The sequence below is a fragment of the Salvelinus fontinalis genome, chromosome 40 (genome assembly GCF_029448725.1).
Source record: "Salvelinus fontinalis isolate EN_2023a chromosome 40, ASM2944872v1, whole genome shotgun sequence".
Taxonomy (NCBI): Eukaryota; Metazoa; Chordata; class Actinopteri; order Salmoniformes; family Salmonidae; genus Salvelinus; species Salvelinus fontinalis.
The window spans coordinates 3,307,478-3,324,672 of NC_074704.1; the positions used below are offsets into that span (position 1 = coordinate 3,307,478).

The window sequence follows — 17,195 nt, forward strand, 5'->3', positions numbered from 1 at the left end:
TCTGACATTACAGAACGGAACACTTTGAACACCAGTTTGCTCATGTTATGGATAAAAAATATTGAGAGATTGATCGTCCTTTGTTGTGTAATTATAATTTACAGTTCAGACACGCTTTAAAATGAGCCGTTATGAAGAGATGGATACAGCACCAAAAGCCATCTGAATAACAACCAGACAGTAGACACACAGCTATATAACCCCATAGGCCCCAGGGAATCCATACTGTCACATTCACTGTACAACCACTGCAGACTTACAACAAAGACCCGAGCTAAACAACTTAAATAGATCAATCACAGTAGATCTCCGGTTCTTCTTAAGGTGATTACACATTTGTTCCCCCCGAATTCCAATCCCTCCCCTGGCTTACTTACTCAGTTGAATAGGTTACATGATGAACTGATTACATGTTAATTGCCCCGAGGTCAATATGTATTGACTTCCCACCAGGTGGTGTGTGTGTGTGTGTGTGTGTGTGTGTGTGTGTGTGTGTGTGTGTGTGTGTGTGTGTGTGTGTGTGTGTGTGTGTGTGTGTGTGTGTGTGTGTGTGTGTGTGTGTGTGTGTGTGTGTGTGTGTGTGTGTGTGTGTGTGTGTGTGTGTGTGTGGCACCGCCCCAGAAGGTAGCCATCCTCCAGGTGGTTTGGAGGGAGGCCAGGGCCTGCACCTGTCTGTGGACGTAGTTGGAATGCTGGAGTGTCACACATACACACCATTGTGAACCTCAAGGTCATTAGTCCCTCATAGACTTCGATCACATACTTTCCCCAGATGGCCACTAGTTGCTGTAATCGCCATTGTGAAAAAGGAAACTGGACCTTGTGTGTCCAACACCTGGAGCTAAGATGGAAGGTATAAAGAAAGAGGTGGTTGCCCTGTGTTGTTTTATAGTCCAACACGTGTGGTTGGTTTATATACACGGTTTGTATACACAGGCTCAGGAGACACCGCTGTTTGTGTTCACCCTGTCAGGGAAATGTTCAGGGAAATATTTATGTGCTTACTTTTAGTTTGTTGCCATGTAGATATGTGCTTGTCGTAGATATTATGGGATAGTGTGAGAACGGTGAGAAAAGTTCTGATTTTGATGCTCGATCATAAAAGTGACAGTGTCTGTCTGTCTGTCTGTCTTTTCGTCTGTCTGTCTATGGGCGCTCAAGTGTGTGTGTGCAACTGTGCGCCCGTGCTTTATGTATGTGTGTGTGTGTGTGTGTGTGTGTGTGTGTGTGTGTGTGTGTGTGTGTGTGTGTGTGTGTGTGTGTGTGTGTGTGTGTGTGTGTGTGTGTGTGTGTGTGTGTGTGTGTGTGTGTGCGTGTGCATAATGTGGGTGTATGCTTGCGTCTGTCACTGTGTGAGTAAAAGTGTGTGTGGGTGTGTGCGCGTGTGGGTGTCTGTGTGGGTGTGCATAATGTGGGTGTATGCTTGGGTCTGTCACTGTGTGAGTGAAAGTGTGTGTGGTGTGCTGATGAGCTGTTTCTTTCTTCCTGTCTGTCTCCTCTTCTTCTCTTCATTTGCATGGCGGTGATGTGGTGGAGGAAAGGGCTGACACTGGAGGTTTTTATAGGCCCATCAGGAGAGAGATGGAGGGAGAGGGAGTGATAGAAGAGACAGAAGAGAGTGAGTAAGAGAAGGGGGAAAGAGAGGGGTTACATGTTGGCGTAGCAGACAGTAATATCTTTGCTTAGCAAGTGCTTTTTTGGACCACTTCTTGGATTTGACTCAAGTTTCCTAATTTAGACAATATTTACATACATTAACCCACAACACTCTAGTCATCAATGCACTCCCTCAATCCACTCCTTCTCATCTACAAGGCCGTGCAGTGATACAATCAAAAATAAGAAAACTGTGACAAATTATACTTGCCTTGGACAGCCCTCTTCAATTCAGTTCAATTCAACTGTCATGTAGGTGTAGAATGAAGCCAACCAGTCTATGCTACAGTCATAGTACCTCACTAAAAGAAAAACCAGGCTATGATCCACCCTATGGTCATCTTCTCCACTGATACTGTGTAAGGAATGAAGGGACAATCCCTACAATATGCTACAGCCGTAGAGCACCAACGCTATAAGGAATGCAGGGTTAGCCCTGGTCTGGTCCGGTGCTGCTGCTATGTTGTAATCAGTGTGTCTGTATAGGCTGTAGGCTGTAGGAGAGAAACAGGCATTATTCCCTGTCTAATTCTCTGATAATGTCCCCCCATCCGCATGGATGAGCCTGAAAGGCCCAGCCCAAATACCCTCTCCCCCTCGCCCTAGTAGTGGTGTCTGTCTGTCTGCCCGGGGGGCTGGTATGGAGGGATGGAGGAGGGAGGGATAAGTTACATGTTTGTTTTGTCGCAGAAGGAGGATCTCTTTCCAGGCTTTTCTCTTCAAGATAGCCAGTGTTGTCTTGCTTCTATCCTCTTTTCTAACCCCCGGCTTTAAATGGAACCTTTATTTAACTAGTCAAGTCAGTTAAGAACAAATTCTTATTTACAATGACGGCCTACACCGGCCAAACCCGGACGACGCTGGGCCAATTGTGCATCACCATACGGGACTCCCAATCACGGCCAGTTGTGATACAGCCTGGAATCGAAACAGGATGTCTGTAATGACGCCTCTAGCACTGAGATGCAGTGTCTTAGAATGTTGCGCCACTCGGGAGCCCTTTACCAAAGACTGTCCAGCTGCTCTACTAAAGACTGTTCAGCTGCTCTACTAAAGACTGTCCAGCTGCTCTACTAAAGACTGTCCAGCTGCTCAACTAAAGACTGTCCAGCTGCTCTACTAAAGACTGTCCAGCAGCTGCTCTACTAAAGACTGTCCAGCTGCTCAACTAAAGACTGTCCAGCTGCTCAACTAAAGACTGTCCAGCTGCTCAACTAAAGACTGTCCAGCTGCTCAACTAAAGACTGTCCAGCTGCTCAACTAAAGACTGTCCAGCAGCTGCTCTACTAAAGACTGTCCAGCTGCTCAACTAAAGACTGTCCAGCTGCTCTACTAAAGACTGTCCAGCTGCTCAACTAAAGACTGTCCAGCTGCTCTACTAAAGACTGTCCAGCAGCTGCTCTACTAAAGACTGTCCAGCAGCTGCTCTACTAAAGACTGTCCAGCTGCTCTACTAAAGACTGTCCAGCTGCTCTACTAAAGACTGTCCAGCTGCTCTACTAAAGACTGTCCAGCTGCTCTACTAAAGACTGTCCAGCTGCTCTACTAAAGACTATGCACCTGCTTTACTAAAGACTATGCAGCTGCTTTACTAAAGACTATGCAGCTACTTTACTAAAGACTATGCAGCTGCTTTACTAACGACTATGCAGCTGCTTTACTAAAGACTATGCAGCTGCTTTACCAAAGACTATGCAGCTACTTTACCAAAGACTATGCAGTTGCTTTACTAAAGACTATGCAGCTGATTTACCAAAGACTATGCAGCTGCTTTACTAAAGTATATGCAGCTGCTTTACCAAAAAGACTATGCAGCTGCTTTACCAAAAAGACTATGCAGCTGCTTTACTAAAGACTATGCAGCTGCTTCACCAAAGACTATGCAGCTGCTTTACTAAAGACTGTGCAGCTGATTTACTAAAGACTATACAGCTGCTTTACTAAAGACTATGCAGCTGCTTTACTAAAGACTATGCAGCTGCTTTACTAAAGACTATGCAGCTGCTCTACTAAAGACTATGCAGCTGCTCTACTAAAGACTATGCAGCTGCTCTACTAAAGACTATGTAGCTGATTTACTAAAGACTATGCAGCTGCTTTACCAACTAAATAATATATAATGTAACTGCTTTACTAAAGACTATCCAGCTGCTTTACTAAATAACATATAACTGCTTTACTAAAGACTATCCAGCTGCTTTACTAAATACTATCCAGCTGCATAACTAAAGACTATCCAGCTGCTGTACTAAATACTATCCAGCTGCTTTACTAAAGACTATCCAGCTGCTTTACTAAATACTATCCAGCTGCTTTACTAAATACTATCCAGCTGCTTTACTAAAGACTATTCAGCTGGTTTACTAAAGACTATCCAGCTGCTTTACTAAAGACTATCCAGCTGCTGTACTAAATACTTTCCAGCTGCTTTACTAAATACTATCCAGCTGGTTTACTAAATACTATCCAGCTGCTTAACTAAAGACTACAGCTGCTTTACGAAAGACTATCCATCTGCTTTACTAAAGAATATCCAGCTGGTTTACTAAATAGTATACAGCTGCTTTACTAAAGACTATACAGCTGCTTTACTAAAGACTATCCAGCTGCTTTACTAAATAATATATAACTGCTTTACTAAAGACTATCCAGCTGCTTTACTAAATACTATCCAGCTGCTTAACTAAAGGCTATCCAGCGGATTTACTAAAGACTATCCGTCTGTTTTACTAAAGACTATCCAGCTGCTTTACTAAAAACTATCCAGCTGCTTTACTAAAGACCATCCAACTGCTTTACTAAATACTTTCCAGCTGCTTTACTAAAGACTATTCAGCTGCTTTACGAAAGACTATCTATCTGCTTTACTAAAGAATATCCAGCTGCTTTACTAAAGACTATCCATCTGCTTTACTAAAGAATATCCAGCTGCTTTACTAAAGGCTATCCAGCTGATTTACTAAAGACTATCTGTCTGTTTTACTAAAGACTATCCAGCTGCTTTACTAAAGAATATCCAGCTGCTTTACTAAAGACCATCCAACTGCTTTACTAAATACTTTCCAGCTGCTTTACTAAAGACTATCCGTCTGTTTTACTAAAGACTATCCAGTTGATTTTAGGAACCGTATACATGTTGACAAGACTCGCTATAGGTATGTAGTATAGACTCTCTCTCGCCCTCTTTTGGTCAGTTGTAAGTTGTAACCCACCCAAAAGTATATGCATAACTTTGATTCAGAAATAACTTGTGATATGGACTTGTCAACTATTCAAGTGTGGTAAGAGCACAATAGTACAGTATAGTACAGTATAGCACAGTATATTGCTGTATAGTACAGTATAGGTACCGTATAGTACAGTACACCATAGTACAGTACAGTACAGTATATTACGGTATAGTACAGTATAGGTACCGTACAGTATAGTACAGTACATTACAGTATAGTAAAACATATTACAGTATAGTATAGGTACAGTATATTACAGTATAGTACATTATAGTACAGTACATGCACAGTATAGTAAAGTATATTTGGCTAAGAGTGTGCAATTATGGCATATGCCAACAGGGTAGCAGAGTGTTTTTATGGTGCTGGTATAAGGATGACTGCAAGGCTGTGATATGGGCTTGGCTGGTAATTCTGTGGTACTGGCTACGGTGGCAGTGTGTGTGAATGCCATCCAGCCAGACAGATAGTGACAGAGAGACAGAGGGTGCACCCTGGGGGCATACAGTCAGTCAGCAAACCAACCAGACCCACTGGACAGACTGTGTGACCACTCAGGCACAATGGCACAACTCTGGCAAATCTATGCTGTGACCTGGATTTCCCCCGCTGTGCTATGCTCTGTGTGTGTATTGTGTGTGTGTGTGCGTGCGTGCGTGTGTGCGGGTGTTCTGCTACACAACATCAGTATGTGTGTGTGTGCGTGCGTGCGTGTGTGTTCCACTACATCTGCTAAGTAAAGCCTTGGGGCTGTGAAATTGCTCCTTCATCAGTAAATGGCATTAATATGCATCCCTTCAGCCTGCGCTAGCCCAGCTTTGTTAGGAGAGTTTAGGCTCTTTTAGACAGGCACACTGAGCTGTCACCTAAAGGCCCAGACAGCCTCCCCCTACTCTGCTTTACACCCTGCAGACATCTGTATTGTTGAGAATACCTTTGACTGTGGCAATGATGGCTTGCACTGCAGAGGAGAAGCTTTTAGCCTGGCTGGACTGCATAGAAAGGGTTTGACTCCACTGGGCTGCTGTATTGTATAGTGCCTGTGGGGTTGGTTATTGAGCCAACTGTTAAATGGATGTTATGTTTACTGTCTTTGTACTTAGGGTTAGTCGTTTTCCTGACCAACTGTCCTGGAAAACCCTGGGCCCTGATCATAGTGGATAGTTAAATAATAAATGATCAAATGTTCCGTTAAAGCAATAGTTCACCCCAAAATCAAACTGAGCATAAAAGTGAGTGGCGGTTGTATGAGTGAGAGTCCATGAAAATGGCTGGCATACTTGGGTTTTATAGAGAACTTCCCCTTTAACAACTATCCCTTTGTATGCTTGACAACCCTTGAAAAGGGATGAAAGGAAAAAGCTGTTGTATTGCACTATCATATGGCATATGGTTTCTACCTCTCTCTCTTTGATTGGTTGGTAATTATGATCTCCCTGGCTGTCATTTCCACTGATTGGTTGGTTTCTAATAATCCCATCCTGGTTGTCGTTAACAGAACCAACAGCCAGCTGGTCGCCTTCCTGTCCAAGTACAGAGACATGAACTTCATCAAGTCCCACGGCAGAGACAACGCCAGGTGAGATCTAACAAGCATACGCACACACGCGCTGATAAATACACACCCACATACAGGTGCACGCATACACACACACTAGCATGATACAGACACATTAAAACACGTTCACTTATTCGCATTCTATCAGTGGCATTCGGTGCCGTTTAAGATGAGGGAGAACAATACATTTTTTATGAGCATGGCCTTATTTCTATTACAGCATATTGGATGACTGTCATTTATATTCCATTCACCCAGTTCAATGTAACATTGATAGGTTTAGGTTACTAAATTATACACGAATTGCCCCTATACCCATCATGAGGTTGCTACAACCTAGCCTATGAATGAAAGTTTGCAACGTACAGTACCAGTCATAAGTTTGGACACACTTACTCATTCCAGGGTTTTTCTTTATTTGTACTATTTTCTACATTGTAGAATAATAGTGAAGACATCAAAACTATGAAATAACACATATGGAATCATGTATTAACCAAAACAGTGTTAAACATATCGAAATATATTTTATATTTGAGATTCTTCAAGTAGCCACCCTTTGCCTTGATGACCGCTTTGCACACGCTTGGAGAGTGAGGGACAAGTCGAGAGAGAAATTTGAGTAATCAAGGCGAAAGACAGTGACACATTCAATACCGCCTTGCACATTCGTGCCTGCATCTAGCTGATCTAGGGTGTAATCATTAGTCCAGCGGTTGCAAACAAGATTTTCTATTGGACAAATTCAGGTAACGTTTTTCAACAGACTCGCTTCACTTTCATAGCAGCCACATACAAACAGCATGATCACTTCCTTCTTGTATCTACACGCTCTCCTCCTCTCACCTGTTCCCTTTGCTTGTGGACTTCAGTGCATCACACTGGTTGTGACCAGGCGAAAAAACCTTTCCAGGCCAAACCTTCATATCATAACCGTTAAACACAGCCTACATCGGTGTCACCATTTTAGCTAACGTCATAACGTAGTCAAAATAGCTACTAGAACTAACACGTTAGTAAACCCGCTACAATCATACAGTACTGTGTGTAGAGTCAGCAAACAGGTTAGCAGTTACACCGGTGGCAATAAATTAATCAAACCAAAAGTTTACCTTGACTTGGAAAAGGTCCAGTGTTGGATAGCCATAGCCAGCTGGCTAACATGACATCCCTTTCTGTTTGAGCCGGGTGTTTGAGTAGGCTAAACTAGTTAGCTGCATTCGCTAGCAAAGATTGTCTAAGTGAAAGTGAAATAAACACAATGAAATATAGCTAGCTCTCTCTCTCTCTTGTTTCTCCTTCATTTTGAAGAATTACATTTGTTCAAAACTGTTCAAATATTGTCTTTCTCTCTTTGAGTCAACTACTCACCACATTTTATGCACTGCAGTGCTAGCTAGCTGTAGCCTATGTGTTCAGTACTAGAGCCATTCTCTGATCCTTTAAATGAGTGGACAACACATCAGTTCATGCTGTAAGAGCTCTGATAAGTTGGAGGACGTCCTCCGGAAGTTGTCATAAGTAATGTGTCTATGGAAGGGGGTGAGAACCATGAGCCTCTGAGGTTTTGTATTGAAGTCAATGTACCAAGAGGAGGACGGAAGCTAGCTGTCCTCTGGCTACACCACGGTGCTACCCTACAGAGTGCTGTTGAGGCTACTGTAAACCTTCATTGCAAAACTGAGTGTTTTAATAAATTATTTGGTGACGTGTGAATATATTTAGTATAGTTTTATCGTAAAAGGATCACATTTAATATTTCACTATTTAAAAAAATGAAATTCACTGAGGAGGATGTCCTCTCTTTCCTCCTCTGAGGAGCCTCCACTGTCACACACACACACACACACACATTCTCCTTGCCCCAGCTCGGTGACTGAGTCATAATCCAATTAGGCTCCATCTGTAGCTTTATTAATTAACCTTCCCTTGTTGCCGTTGCGAGGTGCTGCCTGCCAGGCCTGCCCCCGCCCCGCTCCATGCCCTATCACGCTACTTAATGACATGCCAATCACTGGTACACACACACACACACACACACACACACACACACACACACACACACACACACACACACACACACACACACACACACACACACACTGACACCAATCACAATCTGGCTGCCTGTCGTGCTGTGCCATGGCGTGTGTATGTGTGTGTGTGTATGTGTGTGTGTGCCAGGAGTTAGACAGGCTTGACTGAAGAAAACCACTACTGGCATGAGATAGGTTGGATAGTGGATTAATTAAGGTTGTTTCTATATACAGTGGCAAGAAAAAGTATGTGAACCCTTTGGAAATACCTGTATTTCTATATAAATTGGTCATAAAATTTGATCTGATCTTCATCTAGTTCACAACAATAGACAAACACAGTCTGTTTAAACTAATAACACACAAACAATTATACATTGTCATGTCTTTATTGAACTCACTGTGTAAACATTCACAGTGCAGGGTCGAAAAAGTATGTGAACCCTTGGATTTAATAACTTGTTGACCCTCCTTTGGCAGCAAGAACCTCAACCAAACTTTTTCTGTAGTTGAATTTTGAACCATTCCTCTTTACAAAACTGTTTCAGTTCAGCAATATTCTTGGATTGCCTGGTGTGAACTGCTCTCTTGAGGTTATGCCACAGCATCTCAATCAGGTTGAGGTCAGGACTGACTGGGCCGCTCTAGAAGGCGTATTTTCATCTGTTGAAATACTTCTGTTGTGGATTTACTTCTGTGTTTTGGGTCTTTGTCCTGTTGCATCACCCAACTTCTGTTGCGATTGGCGGACAGATAGCCTAACATTCTCCTGCAAAATGTCTTGATAAACTTGTAAATTCATTTTTCCATCGATGATAGCAAGTTGTCCAGGCCCTAAGGCAGCAAAACAGCCCCAAACCATGATGCTCCCTCCACCATACTTTACAGTTGAGATGAGGTTTAGATGTTGGTGTGCTGTGCCTTTTTTTCTCCACACATAGTGTTGTGTGTTCCTTCCCAACAACTCAACTGTAGTTTCATCTGTCCACAGAATATTTTGCCAGAAGCGCTGTGGAACATCCAGGTGCTCTTTTGCAAACTTCAGACGTGCAACAATGTTTTCTTTGGACAGCAGTGGCTTCTTCCCTGGTGTCCTCCCATGAACACCATTCTTGTTTAGTGTTTTATGTATCGTAGACTCGTCAACAGAGATGTTAGCATGTTCCAGAGATTTCTGTAAGTCTATAGCGGACACTCTAGGATTCTTCTTAACCTCATTGAGTATTCTGCGCTGTGCTCTTGCAGTCATCTTTGCAGGATGGTCACTCCTAGGGAGAGTAGCAACAGTGCAGAACTTTCTCCATTTATAGACGATTTGTCTTACCGTGGACTGATGAACATCAAGGCTTGTAGAGATACTTTTGTAACCCTTTCCAGCTTTATGCAAGTCAACAATTATTAATCTTAGGTCTTCTGAGATATCTTTAGTTCGAGGCCTCGTTCACATCAGGCAATGCTTCTTGTGAATAGCAAACTCAAATTTTGTGAGTGTTTTTTATAGGGCAGGGCAGCTCTAACCAACATCTCCAATCTCGTCTCATTGATTGGACTCCAGGCTAGCTGACTCCTGACTCCAATTCGTTTTTGGAAAAGTCAATAGCCAAGGTGTTCACATACTTTTTCCAACCTACACTGTGAATGTTTAAATGATGTATTCAATATAGACAAGAAAAATACAATAATTTGTGTGTTATTAGTTTAAGTACACTGTGTTTGTCTATTGTTGTGACTCAGATGAAGATCAGATCAAATTTGATGACCAATTTATGCAGAAATCCAGATAATTCCAAAGGGTTCACATACTTTTCCTTCCCACACTTTTCCTTCCCACTGTAGCTGTTTCTATAGGAATCAAATAGTGATGTATACAGACTATACAAGTTTGTTTCTGTGGTGGATAGCAGCTGGCTTTAAGACCTTCAAGGACTTAACAGTCCGTTTGACCTGAACTTGACACCTACTGCAACAGTTGGTGCAGTTGGTGCAGTTGGTGCTTCACATGAGTCACACGTTGTTAGTGTGAGGGAAACATATATAGGAAGTTATTCTCTCCCTATGCTCTCTCTAAGCTACTAGGAGGGTATACTGAGTGTACAACGTGGAGGGAAATTGGTGAACATCGAACATACAATCATGTTTTCCAAGCAGAACATATACTAACCACTAGGCTATATGGAACTTTGTTTGTAAGTGTTGATAAACATGTCACCACGTGTTTTGTTCAGTTTGTATGCATTTCTGTTTACAGCAGCAGTGAGAGGTTAGATTATAAAAACATTTTTTGCCTTTGTTTTCTCCCAGTCTCTGGAAAAAGGTTAAATAAAGGACAAATTAAGCAACAATAAGTGTATATAGTTGAGTGTAACATACGTTTATATATTTTAAATCAAGTTAGTGGTTTTGTGTAAAAGAAACCAACTTAACCATGTTTGTGTGGTTGTGTGTTTGTGGTCGCTATAGGTTTAACCATGTTTGTGTGGTTGTGTGTTTGTGGTCGCTATAGGTTTAACCATGTTTGTGTGGTTGTGCGTTTGTGGTCGCTATAGGTTTAACCATGTTTGTGTGGTTGTGTGTTTGTGGTCGCTATAGGTTTAACCATGTTTGTGTGGTTGTGCGTTTGTGGTCGCTATAGGTTTAACCATGTTTGTGTGGTTGTGCGTTTGTGGTCGCTATAGGTTTAACCATGTTTGTGTGGTTGTGTGTTTGTGGTCGCTATAGGTTTAACCATGTTTGTGTGGTTGTGCGTTTGTGGTCGCTATAGGTTTAACCATGTTTGTGTGGTTGTGCGTTTGTGGTCGCTATAGGTTTAACCATGTTTGTGTGGTTGTGTGTTTGTGGTCGCTATAGGTTTAACCATGTTTGTGTGGTTGTGTGTTTGTGGTCGCTATAGGTTTAACCATGTTTGTGTGGTTGTGTGTTTGTGGTCGCTATAGGTTTAACCATGTTTGTGTGGTTGTGTGTTTGTGGTCGCTATAGGTTTAACCATGTTTGTGTGGTTGTGTGTTTGTGGTCGCTATAGGTTTAACCATGTTTGTGTGGTTGTGTGTTTGTGGTCGCTATAGGTTTAACCATGTTTGTGTGGTTGTGTGTTTGTGGTCGCTATAGGTTTAACCATGTTTGTGTGTTTTTGGTCAACCAGGTTTATCCGCAAACAAGGTCTGGACCGGCTTTTCTTTGAGTGCGACACCCACATGTGGCGACTTGGCGACCGCAAAATCCCAGAAAGCATTTCTGTGGACGGCGGTTCTGATTGGTTCCTGCTCAATCGTCCGTTCGTGGAGTACGTTATAAACTCCCAAGACGACCTGGTCACCAACATGAAGCGCTTCTACACCTACACTCTGCTGCCCGCCGAGGTAAGAACACACACGCTGCCCAGTATGCACACAAACACACACACACACCCACATACAACTATATACTTCTGCTCGCTGAGGTAAACACACACACCTACACACAGCAGTCCTAAGGACACTACTTAAGGGCTTGGAGGAGATGGTTTGAGGAACAGGAGATGTTTGTAGTTAAGTGTTCCAGGTGTCCACGTCATCCTTCATTCTCCTCTCCTCCGCCTACACTACACTTCACCCACTCTCTCTCTTCTCTCTCTCTCCTCAGTCGTTCTTCCACACGGTGCTGGAGAACAGTGCTCACTGTGAGAGCATGGTGGACAACAACCTGCGCATCACCAACTGGAACAGGAAGCTGGGCTGTAAGTGTCAGTACAAACACATAGTGGACTGGTGCGGCTGCTCCCCCAACGACTTCAAACCTGCCGACTTCCACCGCTTCCAGGTGAGACATGGTATCATACACACACGCACGCACACGCACACACGCACATGCACACACACACGCACATGCACACATGTACGTACATGTACACACACAGAACATATACACACACATAAAAAATACAGTATAAACACACACATCTCTATTTCACATATTTCTCTCTCTCTCTCTCTCTCTCTCTCTCAAACACACACACTTGAATGCATCCAAATTCATAGTGCTGACCTAACTAGTCTCTATGCCAGCTTGCTGCCCTCTGCCTAGTCTACTGTCTGGCCCTGTTGGCTGCCAACCCTAATGCCAACCCTAATGCCAACCCTAATGCCAACCCTGACTCTGGCTCTCTGGCTCTCCCTTGGAATTCTGGCATGACTGGAGCACACTGACAGTATTATTACAGTATAAAATGCCTAGGAACAGTGTGTGCGTGTGATTCATTACAGTATACAGAGCACACTGTGTTCTGGCACAGTGCAGACCTCCTACCTCCTACCAGTCAGTCCACTGTATTAATAGGACTTAATTAATATCCTATCAAGTGTGGGTTTTCCACGCTCAGTAGGCTCTAGTATAGACTGACAGAGAGGCTATATTTAGGCTAGAAGCTGCTCATGATTCAGAATTTACTGAGGAGGACTGTGTAGTGTCCAGTACTGGACACGTATCTAGTTCTATCTGTGGTTGTAGGAGTGGGTGTCTAGTGTCCCTATTAATGGTTATGTGTGGTGTGGAGGAGTAGTCTTAATAAGTTTGTGGGGGTGTTGTGTTGCTTCGGTGAAGAAACGGACAGATCTGTGAGAAGGAAGAAAAAAAAGAGGAGAGAAAGAAAGACAGGACGGAGGAGATGAGGTGGAGAAGGTCTCACCTGTTACAGACAACAGAGAGAACCTTTCATAGCTAGATCGTGTGCCTCGCCGCCATCTTTCCACCCTCTGATTTCCCTCACCTGATGAACTGTACCTGTGAAAGTTGGGTTAATAAATCGTGTGCGGGGGCGTGAGAACCGCCGCCAAGTTCCACAGTTGCTGCCCTGGTGTGAGAATGTCACCGGTTGCCAGATAAGCAATGGGTTGCCAGGTCTGGGCCCAATGGGCCGTCATTATCTCTCACACTAGGAATGTACAGCGGGAGGAGATGAGGGTGAATAGTTTCCCCTCCCTGTCTGAGGTGTATGGAACTGAAAGAACTGTCTGTGTGTCTGCAAAGCAGCGGAGGCTGCTGAGAGAGTTCTCATGAGCTACTGTCAACCACAGCAAGAAGCAAGGGATGGAGATATAGAGGAAGAGAGGAGAAGGAGGGAAAGAGGGAGATTGAGGGAGCAGGGCAAAATGTTCATGAGCTACTGTCAACCATTGCCCTCGTCAGCGTGAAGCAGGAGATGGGGAGAGAGGGATAGATGAAGAGTGTGTGTGAGAGAGATGGAGAGAGACAAGAAAAAAGAGAGGGATGGAGAGAGAGATGGAGAGAGAGATGAAGAGAGAGGGATGGAGAGAGAGATGAAGAGAGAGGGATGGAGAGAGAGGGGTGGAGAGAGAGGGATGGAGAGAGAGATGAAGAGAGAGGGGTGGAGAGAGAGGGGTGGAGAGAAAGATGAAGAGAGAGGGGTGGAGAGAGAGGGGTGGAGAGAAAGATGAAGAGAGAGGGATGGAGGGAGAGATGGAGAGAGAGGGATGGAGAGAGAGAGAGATGGAGAGACTGAGAGAGGGAAACGGAGGGGCAGAGAGGCAGACGTAGAGAGAGATAGAGGAAAACATAGCGACAGAGACAAACAGAGAGAGTACTATTAATCATATCCTCCACCTTCATCCATCCATCATCCTAACACCCCACTCACACAGTGTTTTCCACAAGCACATGGAGTAGCCAGCCTAATAGACAAAGTACCCAGACAGGCTCCTCAGGGCTGGGGGGAGGGGGGTTAAGATGATATTTTTTGTGCCGAACACGCTCTATTTTGGTGGACTCTGGTACATTCTAACACTAGATTGTATTTTCAACTAGCAACTGTCAGGAAATAACACTGATATAAATAACATAGAATCAGTTTGCCTTCACTGAGCCTTTAAAGAATCCTGTAAGAGTCTGCTGACTTTCCACGGGCTACAAGCTTCCTTTTAAGAGGCATTTTCTCAGCTGTCTGTAATACAGGTATGATTGAAGAATGAAGCAGGTGTTAAACATGGGCTTTGCTACACAGAAAGCAGCAGTTGACCTCTCCATTGTCAACACGTTGATTAAATCAATAGTACTATATCATTCATTTTGAAAATACCATAAAAAAATACCATATAAGTATCAATAGTTTTTAAAACGATTCAATCTGTTTTCTTGTATCATATTTTGGACCAGTGTGAGACTCTCTCTCTACTAGCCTACCTATTGTTCCTGTAAGTACCACGAGACCATTCTACTCAATTAAGGTGCCACCAATCTGTAGTGTAAAGACATTTGACTGCAACCACAGAACACACAACACACACCCAAGTACCGAGAGGCGGGGCAGACAGCAGACTGTCAAACCAGCGGTGTTTCCCTGTCATCGCTCACTTCGTGACTGACAGGCGCCTGTCCTATCAGTAGATGGCTAGAGGATGCATATCGTTCATTCTAGCGGGAGAGGGACCGGCAGACTTTTTTCTGACTAGCAAATTGAAAAGTAATTGAAGTGGAAAAAGTACCTGGCTGAAAATGACTGTAATGTGTTGTATAGCCGACAGCCGGGGCTAGTATAAAAAACACTGCACACGCCATCTTCTAGAGAGAACTCATTTACATACGCCAATTAGCCATTGTTGACATCAGCACTTATGAGCCTTCATTCATTTTTTTCCCACCTCCTTCCAAAGTTGTCTTTTATAGTCCCGTCTCCAGTCCCTTTTCCATTTCAGTAAGTGCCTCCCACGGCCATTCAAAGCCATTTCAGTAAGTGCCTCCCACAGCCATTCAAAACCATTTCAGTGGGCCATAAGCAAAGTAGCGAAATGCCTCTTAAAGTGTGGACGTGACACTCCTTGTTTTTCTAGAGAGAAAAGTGATGCATCCGATCACCCACACAAACTTACAAGCACACTCACCCACACGCTCTGACACTCCCTCTCACACACACACATTCTCTCTCTCACAAACACACACACACACACTTTCTCTAGCGAGGAACAACGATGTGATGCATCTAAAAAGTTAGTCCCAAAACCCCTCCTTAACAACAAGGCCCTAGTGGCACAGATAGAGTTGTTTAGGAGAGAATTCAGACTGACTCCTGAGTGTTTTATGTCTGTTGTCATGGAGATCAGCAAGCGGGGGAGCCACACTCACCCACACGCTCTGACACTCCCTCTCACACACACACATTCTCTCTCTCACAAACACACACTCACCCACACGCTCTGACACTCCCTCTCACACACACACATTCTCTCTCTCACAAACACACACTCACCCACACGCTCTGACACTCCCTCTCACACACACACATTCTCTCTCTCACAAACACACACTCACCCACACGCTCTGACACTCCCTCTCACACACACACATTCTCTCTCTCACAAACACACACTCACCCACACGCTCTGACACTCCCTCTCACACACACATATTCTCTCTCTCACAAACACACACACACACACTTTCTCTAGCGAGGAACAACGATGTGATGCATCTAAAAAGTTAGTCCCAAAACCCCTCCTTAACAACAAGGCCCTAGTGGCACAGATAGAGTTGTTTAGGAGAGAATTCAGACTGACTCCTGAGTGTTTTATGTCTGTTGTCATGGAGATCAGCAAGCGGGGGAGAGAGAGAGAGAGGGGTTGGAGAGAGATAAAGGTAAGAAGCCAGGGAGGATTATTTTTCTCCTGTGGATTCCCTGTTGTTTCAGGAAGTACAAAGGGAACAGGAAGTATTCTTCTTCTGTGGTTTTGTCTTGTGTTTGAAAGAAGCAGCCAGCTCTGGTAGCTGACAGGGGGTAAGACACAACCCAAAACTTAATAAATGCAAGCCATTTGTTGTGCGTGCAGGCGTGCGTGTGAGAGAGAGAGAGAGAGAGAGAGAGAGAGAGAGAGAGAGAGAGAGAGAGAGGAGAGAGAGAGAGAGAGAGAGAGAGAGAGAGGAGAGAGTCAGAGAGAGAGAGAGAGAGAGAGAGAGTAGAGTCAGAGAGAGAGAGAGAGAGAAGAGTCAGGAGAGAGAGAGAGAGAGAGACGGAGAGAGTGAGGGTAGAGTCAGAGAGAGAGAGAGAGAGAGAGACAGAGAAAGAGAGAGAGAGAGAGAGAGAGAGAGAAGAGTCAGAGAGAGAGAGAGAGAGAGAGTAGAGTCAGAGAGAGAGAGAGAGAGAGAGAGACGGAGAGAGTGAGGGTAGAGTCAGAGAGAGAGAGAGAGAGAGAGAGAGAGAGAGAGAGAGAAGACGTGGGTACTGAGACAGTTTACCAGGGTGATATGACGTGGCAGTGTATCTGCTCGTTGTCTTCTGTATGTGGGAGAGAATATCAAATCAAAGCTGCTCATCGCACACACACACACATGTACACACTCTTTCTCTCTCTCTTTCTCTCTCTCTTTCTCTCTCTCTTTCTCTCTCTCTTCTCTCTCTCTCTCTCTCTCTCTTTCTCTCTCTCTTTCTCTCTTTCTCTCTCTCTTTCTCTTTCTCTTTTCTCTCTCTCTTTCTCTCTCTCTGTCTCTCTCTTCTCTCTTTCTCTCTTTCTCTCTCTCTGTCTCTCTCTCTGTGTCTCTCTCTCTCTCTCATTCTCTCTCTCTCTCTCTCTCTCTCTCTCTCTCTCTCTCTCTCTCTCTCTCTCTCTCTCTCTCTCTCTCTCTCTCTCTCTCTCACACAACCTCCCACTCACTTCCACTCCATCTCCCATTCTGCAGTCGTTCCCAGCAAGCCACCATTTCTATAATCTTCTCTCTGTTTTTCTCTCTCCTCCT

At 44.0% G+C, this 17,195-nt stretch overlaps 1 protein-coding gene across 1 annotated transcript in view; it reads left to right on the forward strand.

Annotated features, from left to right (window-relative positions):
- Nucleotides 1-17,195, forward strand: part of LOC129839875 (xylosyltransferase 1-like) — a 111,221-nt gene that overhangs the window by 71,000 nt on the left and 23,026 nt on the right. The window contains exons 5-7 of the mRNA XM_055907575.1: nt 6,385-6,465; nt 11,620-11,836; nt 12,099-12,275. Coding sequence (XP_055763550.1) covers nt 6,385-6,465; nt 11,620-11,836; nt 12,099-12,275 — 475 coding nt within the window. The remainder of the gene's footprint in view (nt 1-6,384; nt 6,466-11,619; nt 11,837-12,098; nt 12,276-17,195) is intronic.